At 23.0% G+C, this 25,284-nt stretch overlaps 1 protein-coding gene across 1 annotated transcript; it reads left to right on the top strand.

Moving 5' to 3' along the window:
• The first annotated feature begins 806 nt into the window (after positions 1 to 806).
• On the top strand, positions 807 to 22,323 carry LOC122510803 (bromodomain-containing protein DDB_G0280777-like). The gene is made up of 5 exons (XM_043625706.1): positions 807 to 844; positions 3,563 to 3,762; positions 12,370 to 12,412; positions 12,718 to 13,335; positions 22,123 to 22,323. The coding sequence occupies exons 4-5, from the start codon at positions 12,718 to 12,720 to the stop codon at positions 22,321 to 22,323; spliced, it is 819 nt and encodes a 272-aa protein (XP_043481641.1). The 5' UTR covers positions 807 to 844; positions 3,563 to 3,762; positions 12,370 to 12,412.
• Positions 22,324 to 25,284: the final 2,961 nt, after the last annotated feature.

The following is a 25,284-nucleotide window of genomic DNA, read 5'->3' on the forward strand; positions in this document are numbered from 1 at the left end:
AAATAAAAAAATTTTAATTGTCTATACTTTGTAGCTGTTTAGGTCCTCTTTTCGATGGTACATTTATATAAATTATTATTTTTAATGAGCTATGAGCAAAAAAGCTTAGGTGTGGAAACCTGCAAGCTTTCCCCTAAGCTTTAAATGGTTTTTTTCAAAACAACTCTCTCTTCATTTGTTTATAAAATAAAATGTATATATTAGCGCCATTTTTTCTGTTGACCGTAACAAATAGCTTAACCCATCCCCCAAAAAAGCGTTAAGTATTTTTTTTACAATTAAAATAATTTTATCTTACCTTAATCTTGAAGCTTTCGTTTTGGATAATCTCCTTCCAGACAGCTTGTATTTTCCACTTTTCCTCTTGTTACACTTATTCACTTCTTTTTGTAGCTCCTGTCCATTACACCTCTTATTACACTTATCCAATTCTTTTTTTTTACCTCCTGTCCATTTTCTAATTCCTCCATGGTTTTCTATTTTTATAACCACACTGAACACAAACACAATCTCCTGTCCCGTACTCAATGTTTACACTATTCTCACGTTCTAAAAAATGGTGAAACAGAAACGTTTTTCACGCTTTTTTCGAATCTAGAATGCAAAAAATTAAAATCTCTCTTTCTCCCTCTAATATGAAAGAAAAAAACACAACCGAAGAGTTACGACCTTTGCAGGTTCGAACGGGTCATCAACACACTTGTAATGCACCGTATCAAAAAAATCGTACCGGCCGGCTTTCTGTTTAGAGGTGCTCTCGTCGCTCTAGTATTATTACTCTGTCTCTCTTCCTCTTATGTCCCCTCTCCCATACGGCACGCGTCGCGGCAGTCGCAGTGGCTTGGTAACAGCAGTAGAACGTTAGTTCCATTAGTGGCGTGGCTCTTGAACATTTTAGCACCGTTTGGACGTTCTTTGGGATTTTTGGTAAGTATCTTTTTAATTCAAAACAGATATAATTAACGTTTTAAAAGTTGATAAATTCATATTCTTATTTTAGTAGTATTTTTAAAATATATTTATTTTACAAAAAATGATAAATCTATTTTTCCAACTTTTTGTATCTATTTCCAAGATTTCTGTGCATAAAATAAAAAATTTGTGAAAATTATTTTTAAGATTAAAAAAAAATGTATCGGGTTTTTAAAATTAAAGAAAAATTTTTAATAGAGAAAAGAATTTTAATTTAATTAAATTGTAAATTGTTCCTAAAATATAAATTGATTAAAAAGTGCAGAAAATTAAAGTTTCAAATTATTGAATTTGATTGTGACTAATTTGATTTGACATCATAGTCTGTGATTTCTGTAAACCGTTTTATAGTAAAAAAAACTTCTTTTTAATGGAAGGCTCAAGAATTTAATTTTCAATATTTTTTTAAATATTACATTCATATAAAAATTACATTTTTTTTACCAGAAGCAACTTTTGATAAATTTTAGGTTATGTTAACTAATTCGTTTCTCATCGACTCAATATTGTAGTTTTTATTCAAATGCAACGTTAAATTGTCTAAAATTTTTGAAAATCAAATTGTTTGCACTTTTACTAAAATTAATTCATATTTTTTTTCTTAATTTAAAATTTGAAATATAAGGATTGGATTGGCCATGAGCCCTGTTTATTCTAAGATTTCTATTAATATAATTTCATAATTAAGGAGGATGGTGACACCATACATAACCTCAAAAGTAAAATATTCTCGAAATTGTTTGTACAACAAATAAAAATATAATTTAAATTAATTTGATCACACTTTGAATGATTTAGTTATAAAATGTTAATAAAACATTTATATTGAATTAAAATATTTTTACAAATAATAATAATTTTTTAACATTCAATATCTTTTCTTTCAGCTTTAGAAAAAACTACAATTTTTATCCAAATTTAACGAACAATAGCTCATTTTACTCGTTGATACATTATCTATAATCGTAATTTTTTTAAAATTGTTGAAAATATTGTGTTTAAAAAATATAAACAATTTAAATATTATTTTTTAAACAATTTTTTAACGACGTATTTTCAACAACAATAAAAAGATTACGATTATAGATAATGTTTCAACGAGTAAAATGAGCTATTGTTCGTTAAATTTGGATAAAAATTGTAGTTTTTCTCTGAAGTTGAAAGAAAAAATGTAGAATGTTAATAATTTATTATTTGTAAAAATATTTTAACTCTATATAAATGTTTTATTAACATTTTATAACTAAATCATTCAAAGTGTGATCAAATTAATTTAAATTATATTTTTATTTGTTGTACAAACAATTTCGAGAATATTTTACTTTTGAGGTTATGTATGGTGTCACCATCCTCCTTAAAAACCTATCGCAGAATTTCAATTATTTTTAATACAATTTTAATCAAATTTCTCGAAAAATGTAATTATTCTTAAACATTTTTTTAAAAGTCTTCAAAAGAATTCAATTATTGAATTAATTAAAGAATTATTTACACAAATAAAAATAAAATTCAATTATTTTTAATACAATTTTAATTGAATTATTCTTTTAAAATTTCATAAAAAAAATTAATAAAAATCGTGGCAAGAATTCAATTATTTTCATAATATGTAATTGAAATTCTTTTTAGGAATTCAATTATTTTCATAAATAATATTTATTGCAGAATTTCAATTATTTTAATGAAATTTTAATCGAATTCCTCGAAAAGTGTAATTATTCTAAAAAAATTTATTAAAATGTGTCAAAAGAATTCAATTATCTATTTAAAAAATTCAATGAAAAAATTTTATAATTTTCTAATAAAAATTGATTTAAAAATGAATTTCAGTTAAAATTTTAGATTTTAATTGAATATTAAAAGCATTATAGTGTGAATTTATAGAAATAATTCAATTTTGAAATAACATTCTTCTCAGAAATTCCATTATTTTGAAAAATTTTCAAAAATTCTCGTCAACATTTCAATTATCTTTATCAATTATAAAATTATTCGCCGAAATTCACTTATTTTTTAACAATTTTAATAAAATTTTTGACAAAATTTCCATTATTTTTATAGATAATAAAAATTTTTACTGGGATTCAATTATTTTCACTTAATAAAATTCTTCTAATGAATCGAAATTTCTGTAAAATTGAATTGTAAACAAATGGATTTCAAAATTATAAAAGTACTTTTTTAAAAAAAGAATTTCAGCTAAACAAATGAATTTGAAAATTCTTAAATAGTTTTTTCAAAAATTATAAAAAATAATGGATTTATAGAAAAATTTTAGTGAAAGTTATTTCAAAAATATTAAAATTCTTCTTACGTATTCAATTATTTTCATAAATATAATAAAGCTCATCGCAAAATTTCAATTATTATTAATATAATTTTAATTGAATTCCTCGAAAAATGTAATTATTCTTAAAAATTTTATTAATAAATTCGTTGAAAGAATTTAATTATTTAAACATTTGTTGATTAACTTCTTTAAATTAAATCCGAATATTTCTAAACCAGAAACAACTATTTTTTTAACACAATTTTCTCTCTTTGATACAATCTTATTGACGAAAGATTTTTTTCTTCAAATTAGATACAGATTGGAGACAGCGACAGGAGTCGCAGCAGTTGAATACGATTGGAGGAAGCACCGTTCGGATTCAAAGTAGTACAACGAAAAAAAGCTCTTCCGATTTGAATTTGGCAATTGATTGTGTCGCATCAAGGACCCGATCACGTGCACTGATAAATACTCCATTTTTATCGAAACCAACACTGGAATCGAACTGCCCCTATCAAGTAATCTCAATAATAGAAAAACTGTCACGAGTCATAGTAGCTTGACACCTTCATCTAGCAGTACTTCTATTTCTAATCATCCATCTACAATTCTACATCTGCAAAATTCATTTTTTTCTGAAATTTTATTAAAATTCTAATTTATCTATAATTTTAATAAAACTTATTGCAAAATTCAATTATTTTCAGAAATTTTAATAAAATTTGTGTGTAAATTCAATTTTTAGGAATTTTATTAAAATTCGTTGCAAAATTCAATTATTTTTATGAATTTTAATAAAAATTTTTGTCTAAATCCAATTTTCCGGAATTTTAATAAAATTTTGGTCTAAATTCAATTTTCAGGAATTTTCAAAAAATTTATTAAAAGATTCAATCATTTTCATGAATTTTAATAAAACTCAGCAAAATTCAATTTTTTCTGAAATTTTATTAAAATTCTAATTCATCTATGATTTTAAGGTCATGTTATTCAGTGGTCACGTGCCCCATATACTTTACTATGGAAAAACTTCACACTGAATAACATGACCTTAATAAACTTTTTGCAAAATTCAATTATTTTCAGAAATTTTAATAAAATGTTTATCTAAATTCAATTTTCAGGAATTGTAATAAAATTCATTGCAAAATTGAATTATTTTCAGAAATATTAATAAAAATCTTTGTCTAAATTCAATTTTCAGGATTTTTTTTTAATTTATTGAAAAATTCAATTGTTTTCATAAATTTTAATAAAACCCTTTGCAAAATTCATTTTTTTCTGAAATTTTATTAAAATTCTAATTAATTAATAATTTTTATAAAACTCTCTGCAAAATTCAATTATTTTCAGAAATTTTATTAAAACTTTTTCCAAATTTAAATTATTTTTCAAAGATTTTACTAAATTTAAATTGTAAAAGGCCGAAAGGTCATACATATGAATTCAATAAAATATAATATATACTAAATTTAAATTATTATTTAAAAAGATTTTACCAAATTTCAATTTAAAAAAAAAATTTAATTTTTAAGTAATTGTAAAACTATTGCGTCTTTCAAAAATTATTTAGAAATATTTTTAAAAAGTTAATTTTACGAATTTATTTATTAAAATTTTTGAATATATTCTACCTTAATATCTTTGAAAAGAAAAATGAACGGTTTCAATTATTACAAAAAATTGAATTTTTGTATTTAAACAATTGAATTCTTGAAGAACTTTCGGAAAAATATTAAAAAGCAATATAGATAATTGATTTAGAAATGAAGTTTAGTTAAATATTGTAGAAAATAATTGAATTTGTGAAGAATCAGGGAAATAGAAAATGAAATATTTGTGACAACACTAAATAAAATAAACGACTTTTTCGACTTTTTTGTATTTTTAATCGACTAAAGCGACTTTTTTGTTCGTTAAAGTCGATCCGAGGCCTGCATAAGCAATAAAAATTTCAGAAGAATGAAGTTATTCACAAATTTTTTATAAATTTTTCACAATTCAATTATTATTAAAAATGATAAAATTTTTTACAGGGATTCAATTATTTTCAAAAATAATAAAACTCATCACGTAAATTCAATTATTTTTAATACAATTTTAATTAAATTTCTGAAAAAATGTAATTATTCTTAATAATTTTATTAAAATTCACGGAGAAAAATTTATTCTTAATGATTACAATAGGGTAAGACTCCGTCAGAAAAAAAGCGATTTGCAAGTGGTCTTCCGATTTCTTCGAAACCTTGGGAAATAGAAGTCTTATATGAATTAAATTTAACCCTAAAAGGATTTTAAAAAATTTTCAAAATGGCGGCCGCTACGCCATATTGAAAATGAGTGTTGCGTTTTTTTCAAAAATTAATAACTCTGAAACTTTTAGATCGATTTTAATAAAATTTACAGGCGATATAGTTAAAAATACGTAGTTTAATTTGATATTATGAACAAAAAAAAATTTCCAAAATTTGTCAAAAAAAAGTCAAAAAAATTTTTTGAATTAATTTTTAGTTCAGTTGGCCTAATTTTTGAATTTTCTAATAAGTAAATATCGATTCCTTGAAATTTCACCTTTCATTTCATAAAAAAAAATTTATGGAGACTCTAATAGTTCTCGAGATATTGCGACTTTAGTGGGAGCGCGTACCGCGGAATTAAACTCCGTAGCGAGGCGGAATATGAAGCGAGCGTACAAACGTGCACAATAGGGTGTCCGTAACAATTAATTTTCAAAATTTTGGATCCAATATGGCAGGTTCAAAATTTTAATTTTCTACATTTTCGAAGTAAATATTCTAAAACAACGTCAAGGGCGATATTTAAAAGCGCTATTTACGAATCTAATGTTAAAAATTTATTTTTTAAATTACCGAATCTAATATGGCATGGCGGATTCAAATTTTTTTTTTAAATATTCCTTTAATAATCGATTTTTAAAAGCAGAGGTATAAAAAGTTAAATTTCTATAAAAGAGTTTCTAAAACATCCCAATAATTATTTTTTGTAAATATTAATCTATAAATTAATATTTAGACTATTTACTTAAAAATGTAGAAAATCATAATTTTGAATCCGTCATAGTGGATCGAATAATTTGAAAAATAAAATTTTAACATTAGATTCGTACACTCAGAAAAAAATTTGTTCGAATCAACCAAATTTTGGTTGAATCAACCAAATAAGAGGCATTATTCCTGAACTGCCCCAAAAATAAAAAAAAGTTCTTGGATTTCCTTTATACTTTGAAAATATGTTACCCTAGTAGGTACAAGTTATTACACCAATTTACAGGTCCAACCCCCCACCCCAATCAAAAGGGTGGGGGGTTGAAATTTCAGCTTCAACTCGAACATGCATTCTTTAAACATTTGTAGTTTCTACTTAAATTATTCAATTAAAAAAGTAAGTAGTGTTTTAGAAAGGTTTTTTTGTGTACTTTTAAAATATTTTATTTATATAATAAAAAAAAATTTTTTTGCAAAAATTTTTTAAAATAAATAGTTTTTTGCAATTTTGTGCAAGTTCGGTAGTTTTTATTTTCTTTTTAATAATCTCAAATGAAAGCTTGGGAATTCCCCTAAAAGAAGATATAAGTCTGAAAATGGGCCGAAACAATTTGCCAAAGATATAGTGTAATAAGTAAAATTTGTCCGTCCGCTCGCGCACTCCAGCGCGATGAACAGTATGATTTTTTTTCAACTTACTATTGAAAATTGTCTAGAAACTACAAATTTTATCGGATGTTCATGTTCTTGATTTAAAATTACTAAGAGATCCATCAAAGTCGATTTTTGAATTTTTAATTGTTTATTTTTTTCTTGTTACTCAAAAATTTGACAAATTACAATATTTTTAGAAAAAATCATGTTAGTTTTTTTATTTTTCCATTACACATGATCGAAATCAATTTAAATTAGTCTAGTGTATGACCACTGGACAATTAATAAAGCATAATACAATTTATTTAAATTGTTGCAAACAATGTTAATTAACAAATAGATTACTTCGGACCATCTTCATAAAAAAATTGGTTTTTTTTGCAGACAAGTTTAAATTTATGTCTAATTTAGTAAAAAACTATTTTACAGTTAAAAATTATCATTAATATTAACAATTATATAAACAATAATCAACTTCCTTTTGTATTTATAAACATTTTCGTCATTTTTTAAACTTTAAATATTTATATCATATGTACATTCTTTCAAAAACATAAAAAATTTATTAGCTTAAACAATTACATTTGTTATAAACAAACTTTTCATTTTTAAACAAATAAGTAGCTTTTTTCATCAAACAAAATTTTTTCCTTTTTTTTATATTTACTATCATAAAAAAGAACTCCTTAATGAAATGGGAATACTATAAATTATTCATTTAATTCTAACGAACATTATAAGTTAAGAAATATTTATATTTTTAATGAAGTAAACCATTATTCAGTTAAAACAGTTTACATTTAAAAGCATATAAATAAATATATTTTTTCTGTGAAAAAAGAACGAAGTTAAATATTTGTTAACTTATAATGTTTATTAAAATTAAATGAATAATTTATAGTATTCCCATTTCATTAAGGAGTTCTTTTTTATGATAGTAAATATAAAAAAGGAAAAAATTTTGTTTCTGATATTATTAATGTGGAATACGTATTTTTAATAAAGTAAGATTTTAGGCCATTTTTTTCCACAGGTTTGTTTATTTATTTATAACAACGTTTCGGTAGCTGCCGCTACCCTCATCAAGTTTATAAATACACTGCAAATAATAATTTTAAAATTAATTATAAATATAAAAAATAACATTCGTTTTGCTTAACATTAAAACCTGGAAAAAGTCTATATAAGAAAAAAAAGTTTATATAAGGAAAAAGTTTATATTTATAATTAATTTTAAAATTATTATTTGCAGTGTATTTATAAACTTGATAAGGGTAGCGGCAGCTACCGAAACGTTGTTATAAATAAATAAACAAACCTGTGGAAAAAAAATGGCCTAAAATCTTACTTTATTAAAAAAATTTTGTTTGATGAAAAAAGCTAATTATTTGTTTAAAAATGAAAAATTTGTTTATAACAAATGTAATTGTTTAAGCAAATAAATTTTTTAAGTTTTTGAAAGAATGTACATATGATATAAATATTTAAAGTTTGAAAAATGACGAAAATGTTTACAAATACAAAAGGAAGTTGATTATTGTTTATATAATTGTTAATATTAATGATAATTTTTAACTGTAAAATAGTTTTTTACTAAATTAGACATAAATTTAAACTTGTCTGCAAAAAAACCAATTTTTTTTATGAAGAAGGTCCGAAATAATCTATTTGTTAATTAACATTGTTTGCAACAATTTAAATAAATTGTATTATGCTTTATTAATTGTCCGGTGGTCATACTAGACTAATTTAAATTGATTTCGATCATGTGTAATGGAAAAATAAAAAAACTAACATGATTTTTTCTAAAAATATTGTAATTTGTCAAATTTTTGAGTAACAAGAAAAAAATAAACAATTAAAAATTCAAAAATCGACTTTGATGGATCTCTTAGTAATTTTAAATCAAGAACATGAACATCCGATAAAATTTGTAGTTTCTAGACAATTTTCAATAGTAAGTTGAAAAAAAATCCCACTGTTCATCGCGCTGGAGTGCGCGAGCGGACGGACAAATTTTAGTTATTACACTATATCTTTGGCAAATTGTTTCGGCCCATTTTCAGACTTATATCTTCTTTTAGGGGAATTCCCAAGCTTTCATTTGAGATTATTAAAAAGAAAATAAAAACTACCGAACTTGCACAAAATTGCAAAAAAAAATTTTTTTTTATTATATAAATAAAATATTTTAAAAGTACACAAAAAAACCTTTCTAAAAAACCTTACTTACTTTTTTTAATTGAATAATTTAAGTAGAAACTACAAATGTTTAAAGAATGCATGTTCGAGTTTAGGCTGAAATTTCAACCCCCCACCCTTTTGATTGGGGTGGGGGGTTGGACCTGTAAATTGGTGTAGTAACTTGTACCTACTAGGGTAACATATTTCCAAAGTATAAAGGAAATCCAAGAACTTTTTTTTATTTTTGGGGCAGTTCAGGAATAATGCCTCATAAATGCATTGCTATACAGTCAACCAAACGTTTGTTTGATTCAACCCAAAAATTTCTTCCAATACGTTTATTTGTATTAACCAAATGCTTATTACACCCAAAAAATTTTATTTAATATAACTAAAAAATTTGTTTATTTCAAGAGAAAAGATTTGTTTGATTCAAATAAATAGTTTTAGTAAACGTATTTGGTTTATTTAAATAAATATTTTTGTTTACTTAATTTTGTTATTTATTTTCCTCTAATAATATTTGAATTTCCTAATTTAATATTTTCTAGTACATATTATTGGTTAATTTATAATTTATTATATAATTATTTATTGATATTTTAAAATTATACATATAATAAATTATAAATTAACCAATAATATATATACTAGAAAATATTAAATTAGGAAACTCAAACATTATTAGAGGAAAATAAATAACAATTAAGTAAAATATTATATATGTATTTCTTCATATAAACAAAATTACTTAATTATAAAAAAACATTTGAAATATTACATTAAACATATTATCATTATGATTTTTATACGTGCACTCAGAAAAAAGTTTATTCGAAACAACAAACTGAAAACTTCACAAAACCTTTTTGTAAATATTCTTCTCACTGGTACAAATTAAATATGCAGTAAGTCAATGAACACAATGTATTTAATATTTATTTAACCGACACTTATAATTTTTTTTCTTTGATTTACCGATTTAACAAATAAATTTGACGCGAACGCGGACTGTAGACAAGTGAGATCGCCATTTTTAAATTCACACATGTACTTTTTGAGACAAGCAAATATGTTTGTTTGACTCAAATAAAATGATTTGGTTGAATCAAACAAATTTGTGTGTTGTGTCGAACAAACTGTATTTAACTAAACAATATTCTCTATTCAAAACACAAATTTGGTTAAATGAAACAAACAACTTCAAATAAAAAATTTCTTTCCAATAACCAAACAAATTTTACGTATTTATTAAAATAAACCAAATTTTTATTTAAATCAACAAAATTGTTTTATCGTGACAAATAAAATAGGTTAATTAAACAGTTTGGTTAAGTGAAATAAACTTTTTCTCTGAGTGTAAATAGCGCTTCCAAAAATCGCCCTTGACGTTGTTTTAGAATTTTTACTTTAAAAATGTAGAAAATCAAAATTTTGAACCCGCCATATTGGATCGAAAATTTGGAAAAATTAATTTCTGATATCAGATTCATGATGAACGATCGAAAATAGCCCCGAGTAAGTAATTTTTTTGAATTTTTGACAACACTTATGTGTTAAAACCTTGGATATATTGTGGTGCATTTTTATGACCCACTTTAATCATCCGCCATTTTAAAAATTTTTCAAAATTAAATTTTTGGCAAAGTGCTATCTTATAGTGCAGCTAAAAATGAAGGCAAATGTGACCTGGAGAATTTTTTGAATGAAAATTAAAAAAGTTATGAATTTTTTTTTAAAAAGTGCATTTTTCCTATGTATTTTTAATGGGAAATTTCGATGGATCTCTGGCACGTGTTAATATTAATCAATCGGCTTCAAATTTTGGGAAATTTTTTTTTATTTTATTGGAACTAAACTGGGGGGTGGCGTAAACAAAATTCGAAAGTCGCATTGTTACGGACACCCTATTGTGCACGTTTGTACGCTTGCTTCATATTCCGCCTCGCTACGGAGTTTAATTCCGCGGTACGCGCTCCCACTAAAGTCGCAATATCTCGAGAACTATTAGAGTCTCCATAAATTTTTTTTTATGAAATGAAAGATGAAATTACAAGCAATCGATATTTACTTATTAGAAAATTCAAAAATTAGGCCAACTGAACTAAAAATTAATTCAAAAAATTTTTTTGGCTTTTTTTTGACAAATTTTGGAAATTTTTTTTTGTTCATAATATCAAATTAAACTACGTATTTTTAACTATATCGCCTGTAAATTTTATTAAAATCGATCAAAAAGTTTCAGAGTTATTAATTTTTGAAAAAAACGCAACTCATTTTCAATATGGCGTAGCGGCCGCCATTTTGAAAATTTTTCAAAATCCTTTTAGGGTTAAATTTAATTCATATAAGACTTCTATTTCCCAAGGTTTCGAAGAAATCGGAAGACCACTTGCAAATCGCTTTTTTTCTGACGGAGTCTTACCCAATAGTCTATATTACTATTCCGATATGTAACCACTTTTTGTGGTGATTACTACAGCTGTTGTACGGAGTACAAACATTTTCGTAATCATTCCAAAAATTGGTCAAACATCTGAGCTGTAATGTAGACTATTGTAATAATCAAAAAAGAATTTTTTTTCCGTATTCGACAAAAGAATTCAATAATTATATTCAAAAATTTTTAAAAGTTCTAGTCAAAATTTCAATTATCTTTTTAAATATTAAAATTCTTAGTAATTGTTCAGAATTAAATAGAAATAACAATTACCAAATTCTTCTTCAAATTCTACATAATCGAAATTTCGTAAAATTAAATTATAAAGAAATGGATTTGAAAATTCCCAAAAAAATTTTTCATTAATTATAAAAACTAATAATTAATTTATAGAAGAATTTCAATTGAAAATTCCAAAAACTAATAATTGAATTGAAATAATAAAAGTAATTTTGAAGAAGTTGCAGTAACAATAATATTCTTATATTGTAAAATAATGATTTTATCATTCAATCATTTTTTTTAATTATTATAAATCAAAATTTTTTAAAAAGTTTGAATTAGAAATTTTTGAAAATCATAATTTCTATAGTAAAATAATACTGATTAAAAATTTATTCAGAAAAAACGAAGTTATAGATGTTTTCGAATAATTTCCGTATTGAAAAATTTGTAAATAAATGTATTAGAGCCTTCTTTGGGTCTAATTATTTTTAGAGTAAATCGGAATATATTATAGAGCTAATTGTTTGTAAAATTATGTAATAATTTTTTAAAAAGTAATAATCATTTTCTTACAGAAAAATAATAAAATATTAATTAATAAAAGAAATAATTTGCAGGTGTCCATTTCTTAAAGATTCTTGGGTTCTGTGGAAGCGAAAAGTAAGAATTTATTTATTATACACATTTTAGATTTAAGCACTTCTTTCTCCATATATGTGTCCTGACGCAGAGAAAGAGACCTTACCCCAAAAACTATTAATTTTGTGTTATTAATGTCATTTTATCGACTAAAAAAATTTAGATAAAATAGTATCAATAACTTCAAATTAATTGTTTAGACGTAAGATCTCTTTCACCGCGTCAGGACACATATAATATTTAATAATGATTATTTTTACATATTATTATATTAATAGACTTTTCAATATTACTAAAGTATTTAATTTTTTTATTTTTTATTCCAGATGGTAGGCGGTAGAAGATCAGGTACGAATAAACATTTGACCGAAATGCAACAACAAGAACTGCTGGAGCAACAGCAGCGAGAGCAACAACAGCGAGAGCAAGAGCAGCGAGAGCAACAGCAACGAGAGCAGCAGCAGCGAGAGCAACAGCAGCGAGAGCAACAGCAGCGAGATCAACAACTGAGAGATCAACAACTGAGAGACCAACAACTGAGAGACCAACAACTGAGAGACCAACAACAGCGAGATCAACAAAAACAGCAATATTATTATAACCAGCAAGGAGACAAAGATTTATTGCGAGAGCGTCAGCTGCAAACAAACCCATTGCCTTCTTCAAACCTATGTCAACCGTTTCAGTATATGATGCCTTATTCGCCGCAGCTCCCTTTTACTCAGTTCCAACAACTGCAACAGCAGGCACAGTTGCAGTGCCAACAATTACAAGAAATGAAGGAACTTCAAGAGAAGCAGTTAAAAAATTTAGAAGCATTACAGGCAGTAAAGGTTAAAAAATCCCAACAAGCATTAGAAACGCAGGAAACTGAAGAAGATAAGAAAGTTCTGCAGACACAAAAGCAACAACCTTCACAGTACCAATTCCAGGGGCAGCAGAATGTAAGTTGATTTTTTTCATTCAAATATGTGAAACTCTACAAAGTGGTAACTTTTAAATATATTGATTTTTCAATTAAAAAAAATATTATTTTTTTAAAAATATTTATTAATCATTACAATATTTCGTCTTGGAACCAAAATTAGAAAAATTTAAATAATGGAATGAGCATTTGAACCATTATGACATCACAGAAACAAACAGTAAAGTTTTACGAGAACTAAATTATTTAAATAAAAAAATAAATAATTTATTTCATTCAATTAAAATTGTATTTTAAATGATTAAAATTCTCTGTAATTAATTTTATTATTTATTTCTGTAAATAATTTAGTTATTGTAAAGAAATTGATAAAAAAAATTTTAAATTATTAAATTCCAATAAAACTTTTCTTGTTTATGAAAATAATTAAATGTTTGCATTCTACTAATTGCTATAGCTAGAATTGAGTTATAGAAAATTAGTAGAAATTTACTAATTCAATTAGCAAAATATCAGTTAAATTTAAACATTATGTTGGTTTTTGTTTAACTAATAGCAAATTTACTAATTCAGGGTTGCCACAGGTCAGGGAAGTCAGGGAAATCAGGGAAAAGTCAGGGATTTTTACTAAAAGTACTGGAAAAAATTGAATTTTTAAAATTCATGAGAAAACTTTGAATTTTTTTCCTTTTTGCCTCGTAAATTATGAAATTTCCTCGAATTTTAATACAAAACCTTCAATTTTTCAATTTCTGACAATAATTTCTTTTTAAATAACTTAATTTTTGAAAAACTATCATAAAATTATGACTTACAAATTATTTTATAAATAATTTTTACAATTTTCATAAATACTAGATTGATAGAAGAATTTCAGTTAAAAATACTAAAAAAATTGGATTTTGGAAAAGTTAAAAATGATTACAGAAATTCAATTATTTTCAAAAGTTACAAAAATTCTTCGCAAAATTTCAATTATGTTCAAAAATAAAAAAAAATTGTTGTCAAAATTTCAATTATCTTTATAAATAATAAAATTCTTCATCGAAATTCAATTATTTTTAAAAATTTTAATAAAATTCTTGTTAAAATTCCACAGGAATTCAATTATTCAGTATTTAATAAATTTCTTTGAAATAATTCAATTATTTACATAAGTAATAAAATTTTCACAGGAATTCAATTATTTAAAATACAAAATTTCATAAAATTTTTCGAAAAATATTAATTATATAAAATGATTTTTATAAAATATTTTCATGAATTCAATTATTTTTATAAATAATAAAATTCTTCACCGAAATTCAATTACTTTTATAAACTTGAATAAAATTCGTTGTAAGAATTCAATTATTTATATAAACTTGAATAAAATTCGTTTGGAAGAATTCAATTATTTATATAAACTTGAATAAAATTCGTTTGGAAGAATTAAATTATTTTCAAAATAATAAAATTCTTCGCAGAAATTCAATTATGTTCAAAAATTAAAAAATAAATATTGTCAAAATTTCAATTATCTTTATAAATAATAAAATTCTTCATTGAAATTCAATTATATTTAAGAATTTTAATGAAATTCTTGTCAAAATTTCGTAGGAATTCAATTATTCAATTTTTAATAAATCAATTCAAAATAATTCCATTATTTTTATAATAATTAATAAAATTTTCACAGGAATTCAATTAGTCAAAATACAAAATTTCATAAAATTTTTCGAAAATTATCAATTATTTAAAAATATTTTTATAAAACTCGTGGCAAGAATTTAATTATTTGAAAAAATTTAACATAGTTCTTTTTAAGAATTCAATTATTTTTATAAATAATAAAATTCTTCCCCGAAATTCAATTATTTTTATAATCTTGAATAAAATTCGTTGTAAGAATTCAATTATTTATATAAATAATAAAATTTTTCTGCGACATTTAATTATTTTATGAAAATTTTAATTATTTATTTCATTATTATTTTTATGAATTATTTTTTATACAATATTTTAATCAAATTCCTCGATAAATGAATTTATTCTTAAAAATTTTATTAAAATTTGTCAAACAAATTTAATTATTTAAAATTTTATTGATAAAATTCTTTATCAGAATTCAATTTTAACAAACATTCAATTATTCAATAAATTATTTATTTTTTAATTTAAATAATTGATTTTTTTTTGAATTTTCTAATAAAAGTTGATTTAAAAATGAATAAACGAATAATCGATTTATTATTATTTATAAAAATAATTTAATTATTGCAACGAATTTTATTACATTTTTTTTAAATAATTGATTTTTTTGTGAAATTGTACTTCTTGTAAAAATAATTGAATTCTTGCGAAGGATTTTTGTAAATAATTAACTTATTTTAAAAAATTTTATGGCAATTTAAATTATTACAAAACATGAAGAAGACGATCACTTCGGAGTGATCGTCTTCTTCATGTTTTGTAATAATATTCTTATAAGTTGTTGAATTTGAAAAAGGTTTAAATTTGAATATTTTGAAGAATTTTAATTCCTACAGAAAAATAATAATGATTAAATATTTATTTAAGAAAGAAGTTATTGATGTTTCTAAATAATTGTACAATTAAAGAAGTTTGTAAATAAATGTAATAGAACATTTTTTTTGAGTATCTAATAATTTTTAGAGTGAATCAGAATATTCTTTAGGGTCAGGGAAAAAGTGAAATTTTTTTCTGGAAATCAGGGAAAAGTCAGGGAAAAATAAAATTAAATATTTGTGGCAACCCTGTAATTGAATCAGTAATTTTGTAAAAAGTTGAAACTAAATGTACTGATTGAATTAGTAAAAATTCTACTAATTTAAATTTCGAGAGTTTAATAATAGAATTTAATAAAAGAATTAAAATTAAGCCAAGAATTTTATTAAAATTTTTGAAAATAATTTAATTTTGGAGAAGAATTTTATTATTTATAAACGTAATTGAAATTTTAACTATAATTTAAGAAAGATTTGATCATAATTGAATTTCTGCAATCATTTGTAATTTCTCCAAAATAAAATTTTTTTAACCTTCGAATTTTTCTAAATAAATTACTAAAGTTTTTAAACAAATACTTACTTTTATAGACTCAGGGCTCGAACCAGTGAAAGTATTTAAAAATACGGACTTTACGGACCAAAAATGAAAAATTACGGACCATTTACGGACCAATTACTGACAAAAATATATAAGAGTACATTTTACTTAAAACTATAAATTAGATTTTTTCATAACTAAAAAACATGAAGATATCGATAAGCAATCAATAACTTCATGTTTTATAATAATTAAAGATAGAGTGATAAATTCATTATCAATTCAATTATTATTTTCAAGAATTTTTAACTAAAATTCTTCTGAAAATCGATTATTTTTAATAATTTTCGAAAAAGTTCTTTGACAATTTTCAAATCCATTTGTTTACAATATTCAATTTTACGAAATTTCAATTATTTTTAATTTCTTCAATTAAATATGTATATTAGAAAATAAAAACTTTAAATAATATAAAAAAATCAGCAATTAAACTTTTTCAAAAAAAAAAAAATTAATTCCACAGAATTGTTAGTTAAAAATATGAAAAATTCAAATTTTCAAAGATTTGTATCTAAAACCTTTTCAAAATTTAATTATTTCTAAAACTTTACGCTCTAATACTTTTAATATTCAATTATAATCTAAAATTTTAACTGAAATCCATTTATAAATCAATTTTTATGAGAAAATTCTACGAGAATTTCATTATTTAAATACAAAAAAAACAATTTATTGAAAATTTATTGAATATTTACATATGTTTCTTAAAATTGAATTCTTTTAAAGAATTGTATCAATCAATTTTCAAATAATTTGAATTCTTTTGCAAAACTTTATTAAAATAGTAGATATTAAAAATAATTAAATTAGGGAAAATTTTTGAAAATAATTGAAATTTTTCCAAGAATTTTATTAAAATTTTTGAAAATAATTGATATTTCGGAGAAGAATTTAATTATCTCTAAAATTTTGACGAGAATTTAAAAAAATTTTTGAGCATAATTGAATTTTTGCGAAGAATTTTATTACTTTTGAAAATAATTGAATTCCTTCAATCATTTGTAATTTCTCTAAAATTATCCAAATTATATCTATAATTTACGTACTTTACGGACCTTTTTCAATCGAATTACGGACTTTACGGACCTTTTTTCAAAAAAACGGACTTTTACGGACTTCAAGCAAAGTTACGGACTTTTACAGGATTTACGGACCTAGTTCGAGGCCTGTAGACTTCAAACAAATTTATGGACCTATATGGGATTTACAGACTTAGTTAGAGTCCTGCCCTGCGTAATTCTCACGAAAGGTACGGTTTTAAACAGCGTTTTTGTTTAAAAATAGTATCAGTAAAATAAAATTAGGTAATTAAAAATTTTGCGAACCATACTATGTGATTAAAAAAATTTTAGTTAAATTATTAAAAAATTCAAAAAATTGTCAAATTACTGAAGTATTGAATAAAAAATATGGTGATAAAACTCTTCCCCGTTACACTAGATTATCATGAAATATTTCAATTATTATTTAATATTTTTTTAATTTTTCTTTAGTGATTTTATTGAAAATTATAAAATTCTATGGTATGTTTTGGAAGGGTTTTTCAAATTTTTTATCTCCTATGGTATGGTTGACACAAGTTTTAATAATTTAAATTAATTTCATTAATTTTTAACAAAATACCGTGTAGGCTTAATTTTCTCTTTTCGTGAGAATCACCCACATGCTGTTATTCTATTTAAAAATTTCTTTTTAAACTAATAACTGTAACATTTCAGTTAAGAAACAAGATAATATCACACTCAGAAAAAGAGTTGGCTGCCATAACCAATTAAATAGTTGCTATAGCGCGATCCAATTAATTGGTTAGCACATCCAACTATTGGATACTGTTTCCATGCGAAAAGATACCCCAGCTATGTATGTAATGCAGGTAAGGTAATGCAGCTAAAAAGTTGGATGTATCAACCAAGAAATAGTTGCCCCATCCAATTAATTGGATCGCGCTATAGCAACTATTTAATCGGCTATGGCAGCCAACTCTTTTTCTGAGTGCACCAACTGAACCAGTAACAAATTATGGAAAGATCAGGAAATTTTATCAAAAGTGATGAAATAGGATTAAATTTATAGAATTGATAACGAAATTCTTGTTTCAGGTGTTTATATGAACATATCCAAGACATTTAAGGAAGAACGACATAAATAATCGAAACAAAAATTAGTTAAATATGTCATAATTTTTTATTTTGAAAGAAAAAAAATTTAATTAAAATTTTTTTTATTTAATAGTAAGAAATTTATTTTTTTATCATTTTAAATAATTAAAAGTTGTATTTAAATAAAAATTACAATTCTCTATCTATAAAAAACGATTTAAGTAACATATCCTAAAATTTGATAAATATTTCTTATTGTCAAAAAATGCAATTTTTATTGAAATGCAATTTTTAATTAAAGGATTCCACAGAATATAGGAACAAGCATGTGGTTGGAAGGGACAATACCACTTAGGTAGCAACGAACAGCTCAAGGCTTGTCACTGCTACCCAACTGGAAATATCCTTCCAAACCTCGCGCTCGCACCCTTATTCTGTGGAGTTTCTCAATTGTTTATTAAAAGTAGTGCAAAAATATCAAATTTTTAGAGTAATTTTTCAAAAGTTATGATTTCTAATTTGTCTTAGAAAAGATTTTAATTCAAAACTTGCGAGTTTTAGAATCGAATGCTAAAAGGTTTTGAACTGCAATTTTAGTCATCAAATTTTTTCTCAACAATTTCAATTGCTGTGAAAAAATGAAAAATAATGAAATATTTAAAAAACAATATTTAAAACTCTGAAAAAATTATATTACTCGGAAATTATAATTCAATTTTTTTCTTAAAAATATTTCAATTGGAAATAATTAAATTTGTCAGAATTTCATTACAAATTTTTCAAAAAATCGAATTTTTAAGAAATAATTAATTTGTTTAATAATATGTAATTCGCTCCCAAGAAAGGCACCTAAGAAGCAAACGAATTGTGGGTTATGTTTGTATTAAATTTATCTCGATTGAAAGTTCCTCTTTTATCTAAAATGCACAAAAATGTCGCTTTTAGATAGCTGACAACAAGCCCTAATAATATATTAAGCAACAAGGTACATAAACGTAGTCAGTTATTTATTTACGGTCATTTTTGCGTCACAGTAATTCCTCGCTTTGGTAGCAATTTTTTTCTTTTGATAATTGTTTACTTTAATATAAAAAGTCATTTAGAAAAGATTCCAAGAGATTCCAGGTCGGTGAAAAAAATGTTTTTTGGTTTTTTGTCACGGATTTTCCAAAAAATCCGAGAATTTTAAATATATTAATAATTCTTTGCCTCGGTAGCAATTTTTTTTCTTTTTATAATTGTTTATGATAATATTAAAAATTATTTTTAAAAAATACCAAATGGTTCCAAGTCGGGGAATTTACTGATTTTCATTTTTTAAATGAAATTCCGTGATTTTTGGAAAAAATTCAACGGAAAACTTTAAAATCACTGCTTTTCCCGCCTTGGATCCTATTAGAATCTTTTTAAATAGCTTCTAATATTGAATGAAACAATTATCAAAAGAGAAAATCTGTGACAAAAATTTCAATATCACTGCTTTCCCCGACTTTGAACCATTTGCAGGGTTGCCACGCAACCTGGAAAACCTGGAAAAGTCAGGGAATTTTGATTGGAATCCTGGAAAATTATTGTTTTCTAAAGTTATTGTGTTTATTTTTGAAATTTAATTTTTCTTTATTGCATATTTCAATTTTCTTAATTCAAATTTCTTAATTCAATTTTAAAAGAGTTTCCTTTACAATTTTTCTTCGCAATAATTCAATTATTTTCATAAATAATAAAAATCATCGCAAAATTTCAATTATTTTTAATACAATTTTAATGGAATTTCTCGAAAAATGTATAATTATTCTTAAAAATTTTATTAAAATTCATCAAACAAATTCAATTATTTTCAAAAGTAATAAAATTCTTCGCAAAAATTCAATTATAGTTTAAAAGTTTAAAAAAAATTTCTCCAAAATTCAATTATTTTCAAAAATTTTAATGAAATTCTTTTTAACAAATTCAATTTTTTCCAAAAATTCCCCTCCAGTCAATGATTTTCAATATCTACTATTTTTAAAAAAAATTTCCCAAAATCAATGTATTATTTTAAATTTTTTTTATAAATTTCTTCGCAATAATTCAATTATTTTCAAAAATATTCAATTTATGTTTACAGATATTAAATTATTTTTATAAATATGCAATACAATGTTTTACAGGGATTCAATTATTATTTTCATTGATAGTAAAACTCATTGCAAAATTTCAATTATTTTTTATACAATTTCAATCGAATTCCTCGAAAAATGTAATTATACTTAAAATTTAATTAAAATTCATCAAAAGAATTCAATTATTTAAAAATTTGTTAATAAAATTCTTTATGAGAATTCAATTTTGAGAAACATTCAATTATTCAATAAATTATTTATTTTTGTATTAAAAATAATTAGGTATTTAAAAAGAAATATTATTAGTATGTAGATTTAATTTTTTTGTAAAAGTTGAATTGAATTTTTTTGAAGTTATTTTTATTTTCTAATATATATTTGATTGAAGAATTTCCGAATAATCGATGAAATTTCTTAAAATTGAATTGTAAACAAAAGGATTTGAAAATGTTGAAAGAAATTTTTCAGAATTTTTAAATTTTAGATTAAAATTGTGGAAAACAATAATTGAATTAAAATAATGAAAGTAATTCTGAATAAGTTACAGTAACAATATTCTTATAATAGGTATAGAATGATGATTTTATCAGTCCAACATTTTTAATTATTATAAAACATGAAGATATCAATTGCTCTGAGTCGAAGACTCGGAGTGATCGATATTTTCATGTTTTATAACAATTTTTTATAAGTTGTTTAATTTCAAAAAGATTTGAATTCAAAATTTTGTGAAATATAAATGTAGTTTAAAAACCTGGAAAAATTCCGTTTTTTAACCTGGAAAACCTGGAAAAGTCAGGGAATTTGAAATGAGCAAAAGCGTGGCAACCCTGACTTGATATTTTTCTTAAATAACGTACTTATTTATTATTATTATTATTATTATTATTATTAATTTATTATTTATTATTTTCTAATAATAACGTTATTTAAAAAATATTCTTCCAAGTCAGGGAAACTATTCCTCGCCTCGAAAGCAATTTTATTAATTATTATTAATTTTATTAATTTATTATTTTTATTAATATTGTTATTATATAATATATATAATATAATAATATTATTATTATATAATATAATATTATTATTATTATTATTATTATTATTATTATTATTATTATTATTATTATTATTATTATTATTATTATTATTATTATTATTAATTTTTACGTCTTTAATTAATTTTTTTCTTTAATTTGTTAGGAATAAAAACATGAGTATTAAAGAATTTTTTTCGTTAAAATAAATCTATATCATTTGAAACTAGGCGTGAGTTTTGAAAATTATTTTCTATTTTCTATGAAAGTGTTTGTTTATTTGAAATTAATTTCTTCTACCATATATAAATAACATACATTTTTTTTTGGAAACTTATTATTCAACCTCTGAACTAAAAATCAAACAAATTAAAAAAAAATAATGTAGGCAAAAGTTAACACTTTGTGGAGAACCATCTTTACATAAAAAAATAAAATAATAATTTTGAATTTTTTTCAGCAAATAAAAAAACTGGAGAACAGGATGTTTGATATGGAAAATGACGTGCGAAGATTAAAAATGGACATAAGAGATTTAGAAAAGAAGAATGAGAAAGATAAAGAAAAAGAGCTGCAAAAGGAAAAAGAAGAATTAAAGGAAATGAGAAAACAATTAGAAAGAGAATCCGAAAGCATTAAGAAAATGAAGAGATATTATTAAAATAAGTTTGACGTTTATATTTCTTAAAAATTTGACAATAATCTATCTTATAATTATATATATATATATAAATAAAACATTGCATAATTTTCTATAATAATTTTAATCTTTTGTCACCTTTCACTGTTCAATAAATTTTTTAATGTTAGATAAAGAACCCTATAATTAAACTAAAACGTACAAAATAAAAGTAATATATTACTTATATTTAATAGACTTCAAATAACAATTATGATATTAATAATTAATTTAGTTTATCAAAATTGCTATAAAAATATAAATAACAAGAATTTTCTTCATAACAACTTAGTAAAAGAATTATTTCCAATTCATTAACAATGAAAACCACAATAAATAAAATAGTCGAATTTACATTGTAAGAAACATAAAACGAATTTTATGAAACAATTTTTTCCAATATACCTAAATTCTAAATAAAAATAATTCTATTTATTCAAGTTTCAATTTATAATAATCTTTAATTCTTTAAAACTTTACTTGCTTGTTCGGAATTCTTTGAATCTTAAATTGAATTTTTTCAAATTATAATCTGTTGAAAATGTAATGCATCTAAATTTTAATTTTGTCAATTTCATTCAATAAAAATTACAATTTAAAAATTGTTTTAAAATTACATTTAAAATTAACTATATTTCTATATGTTTCTATGTATTATCTATGTATCTTTTAAACATTAACCTTATGGGAAATTAAGTAAACTTTCATCTATTTAAACGTTCGTTTTTATGTATTAATTTTTTGTAAAATATGTTACGAAAATAATTCATCTTTTTAAAGGAGAAAGAAGCTATCAATTGTCCGAATCAAATTTTAAAAATGATAAATTCACTTTTTAAAATTAATTAATTCATCTTTTTGTCTATTTTAAAGTAAAAATCTACTCTATTAATGGTTTAGGCTAATATATTTAAAAAATAGTTATCACTTAAAACAAATTGAAGCGCACTTTAAAATACAACGAGTTGGACATATAATCTGAAAAATGTATATCAATGTGTTCAAAAATTATTCAATTCACAAATAATTTAGCATTCTTTATACAAAAATTAAAGAAGGTAATATTTTTATGAAATACATTTTATTTTTAAAAATATGTAACTTGTAAGAACTTTTTATTTTTATTTTTGTGGAGAAATTTTGGTTACAAAATATTTCATAACCTCATTATTTTTGTAATAGATACACTCTACCTTATCGACAGTTTACGAATATTTGCTATATCAGAAAAATTTTACACATTGGAAATTCTTTTCAATTTTTGTGACAATTTTTTTGAAAATTATTAAAAATAATAGATTTAGAAGAAAATTTTAAATCAAAATACTAGAAAATAAATTGAATGCAACAGGAGTTATAGTAGAAATTTTTTAAAAATATTAAATTGTCAAATTTTAGAGAAGATTTGAAAATTTTTTTTGAAAATAATTAAATTTTCTATGTAAATAAGGAAAACAGGTAACAACTTTTCTGAAAATCAAGGAAAATTCAGGGAAGTAGAAAATAAAATTTTTGTCATATTCAGAAAATAAACAACTTTATTCGTACTTTGAATTGAGTGAAAAAGCGACTGTTTTTGCATATTGTGCATTTTATTTTTAAATGCGTTATTATACACCCAGAAAAAATCTACTAAACATCATTTTAGTAGATTTCTCAGAGTATAATTACCATTTTCCTTTGTTCCAAACGTAATATCATCTGTCTCCAATTGAGGGCATTTTCCTCAAACGTATTATTCGACAATAAATTATGATTATAAACTAATAAAAAATTATTGTCATTTATTAACTTAAATATTTTTAATTAAATAAAGACAATTAATGATTAACAATTAATTGCATACATTAATTAATAAATTTATTCATTTATTTCACTGGAATTCAATGTTTTTGAAATCATAACCTCGAAATAATTGTTTCGTTTTATTACCAAAGAATAAAGATATTCTAAATTGACGTGAAATACTTTTCTGTCAAACGGATATTAGACCAAAATTTGTCCTCTAAATATGAAATTCTTTTATCCAAGTATATCTTTATTATTATAATGTAAAGTTTATTCAACTGAATAAACAACTTTATTTTGACATTTGTATTTTATTGCAGGAAAGATCTTATTTTACCGACCACAACTAAATGGTCACTAGAGGCGCTGCTACTGTTATAATTATCTACAATAACCTGTATTACGTAAATAAAAAAAAAGAATTTTTCTCAACAAAATAACTCAAAATAATATAAAATCACTACATAAAGAAATCCTATTTCATCTCTGAATAGAACTTTCTAAAATATTTCACCGTGTAAAAGATTTCTTACACCAATAAAAAAATACTCGATTTGTCGATCGGTTACCATCAGCGTCAATATATGCAGCGTGGTCAATCAACAAAAATCAATACTTTACCATCGGCATTATGACACGGCATACTTTAATTGTGAAGTTAATAACAAATTTTTTTAATAAAATATAAAATTAATACGAAAAATCCTTCAGTAAATATGCCCTCTTTCATTTACCCAAAATTTTTCTCAAAAATTCAGTTCCAGTTAGAAGTAATCTTACACGATTACCCCTCTTGCACGATTACGATTGAAAAAATCAATAATAATTATAAACAACTTTTATTAAATAAAGTATCAAATTAATACCAAATATCCTTCAGTAAATATGCCCTCTTTCATTTCCCAAAATATTTTTTGAAAATTCACTTCCAGTTAGGAAAAATATTACACCGGCGAAATATCGATTTTTTTATTTTCACTGAATAACATGACCTTAAATGTATTGTGGGATTCGTGTGATGTTTTTAAATGATTTACATATTAAAAAACTTAAAGTGCTCATTTAAAGTGGTTTTGTTGAAATGAATTAGCGCGCGCAGAAGTTGTTCTAGTAACGATAAAAACCCAAAAAAATAAGAATTTTTTTTTTACTTTT

Source organism: Leptopilina heterotoma, unplaced genomic scaffold (assembly GCF_015476425.1).
Source record: "Leptopilina heterotoma isolate Lh14 unplaced genomic scaffold, ASM1547642v1 Lhet_74, whole genome shotgun sequence".
Taxonomy (NCBI): domain Eukaryota; kingdom Metazoa; phylum Arthropoda; class Insecta; order Hymenoptera; family Figitidae; genus Leptopilina; species Leptopilina heterotoma.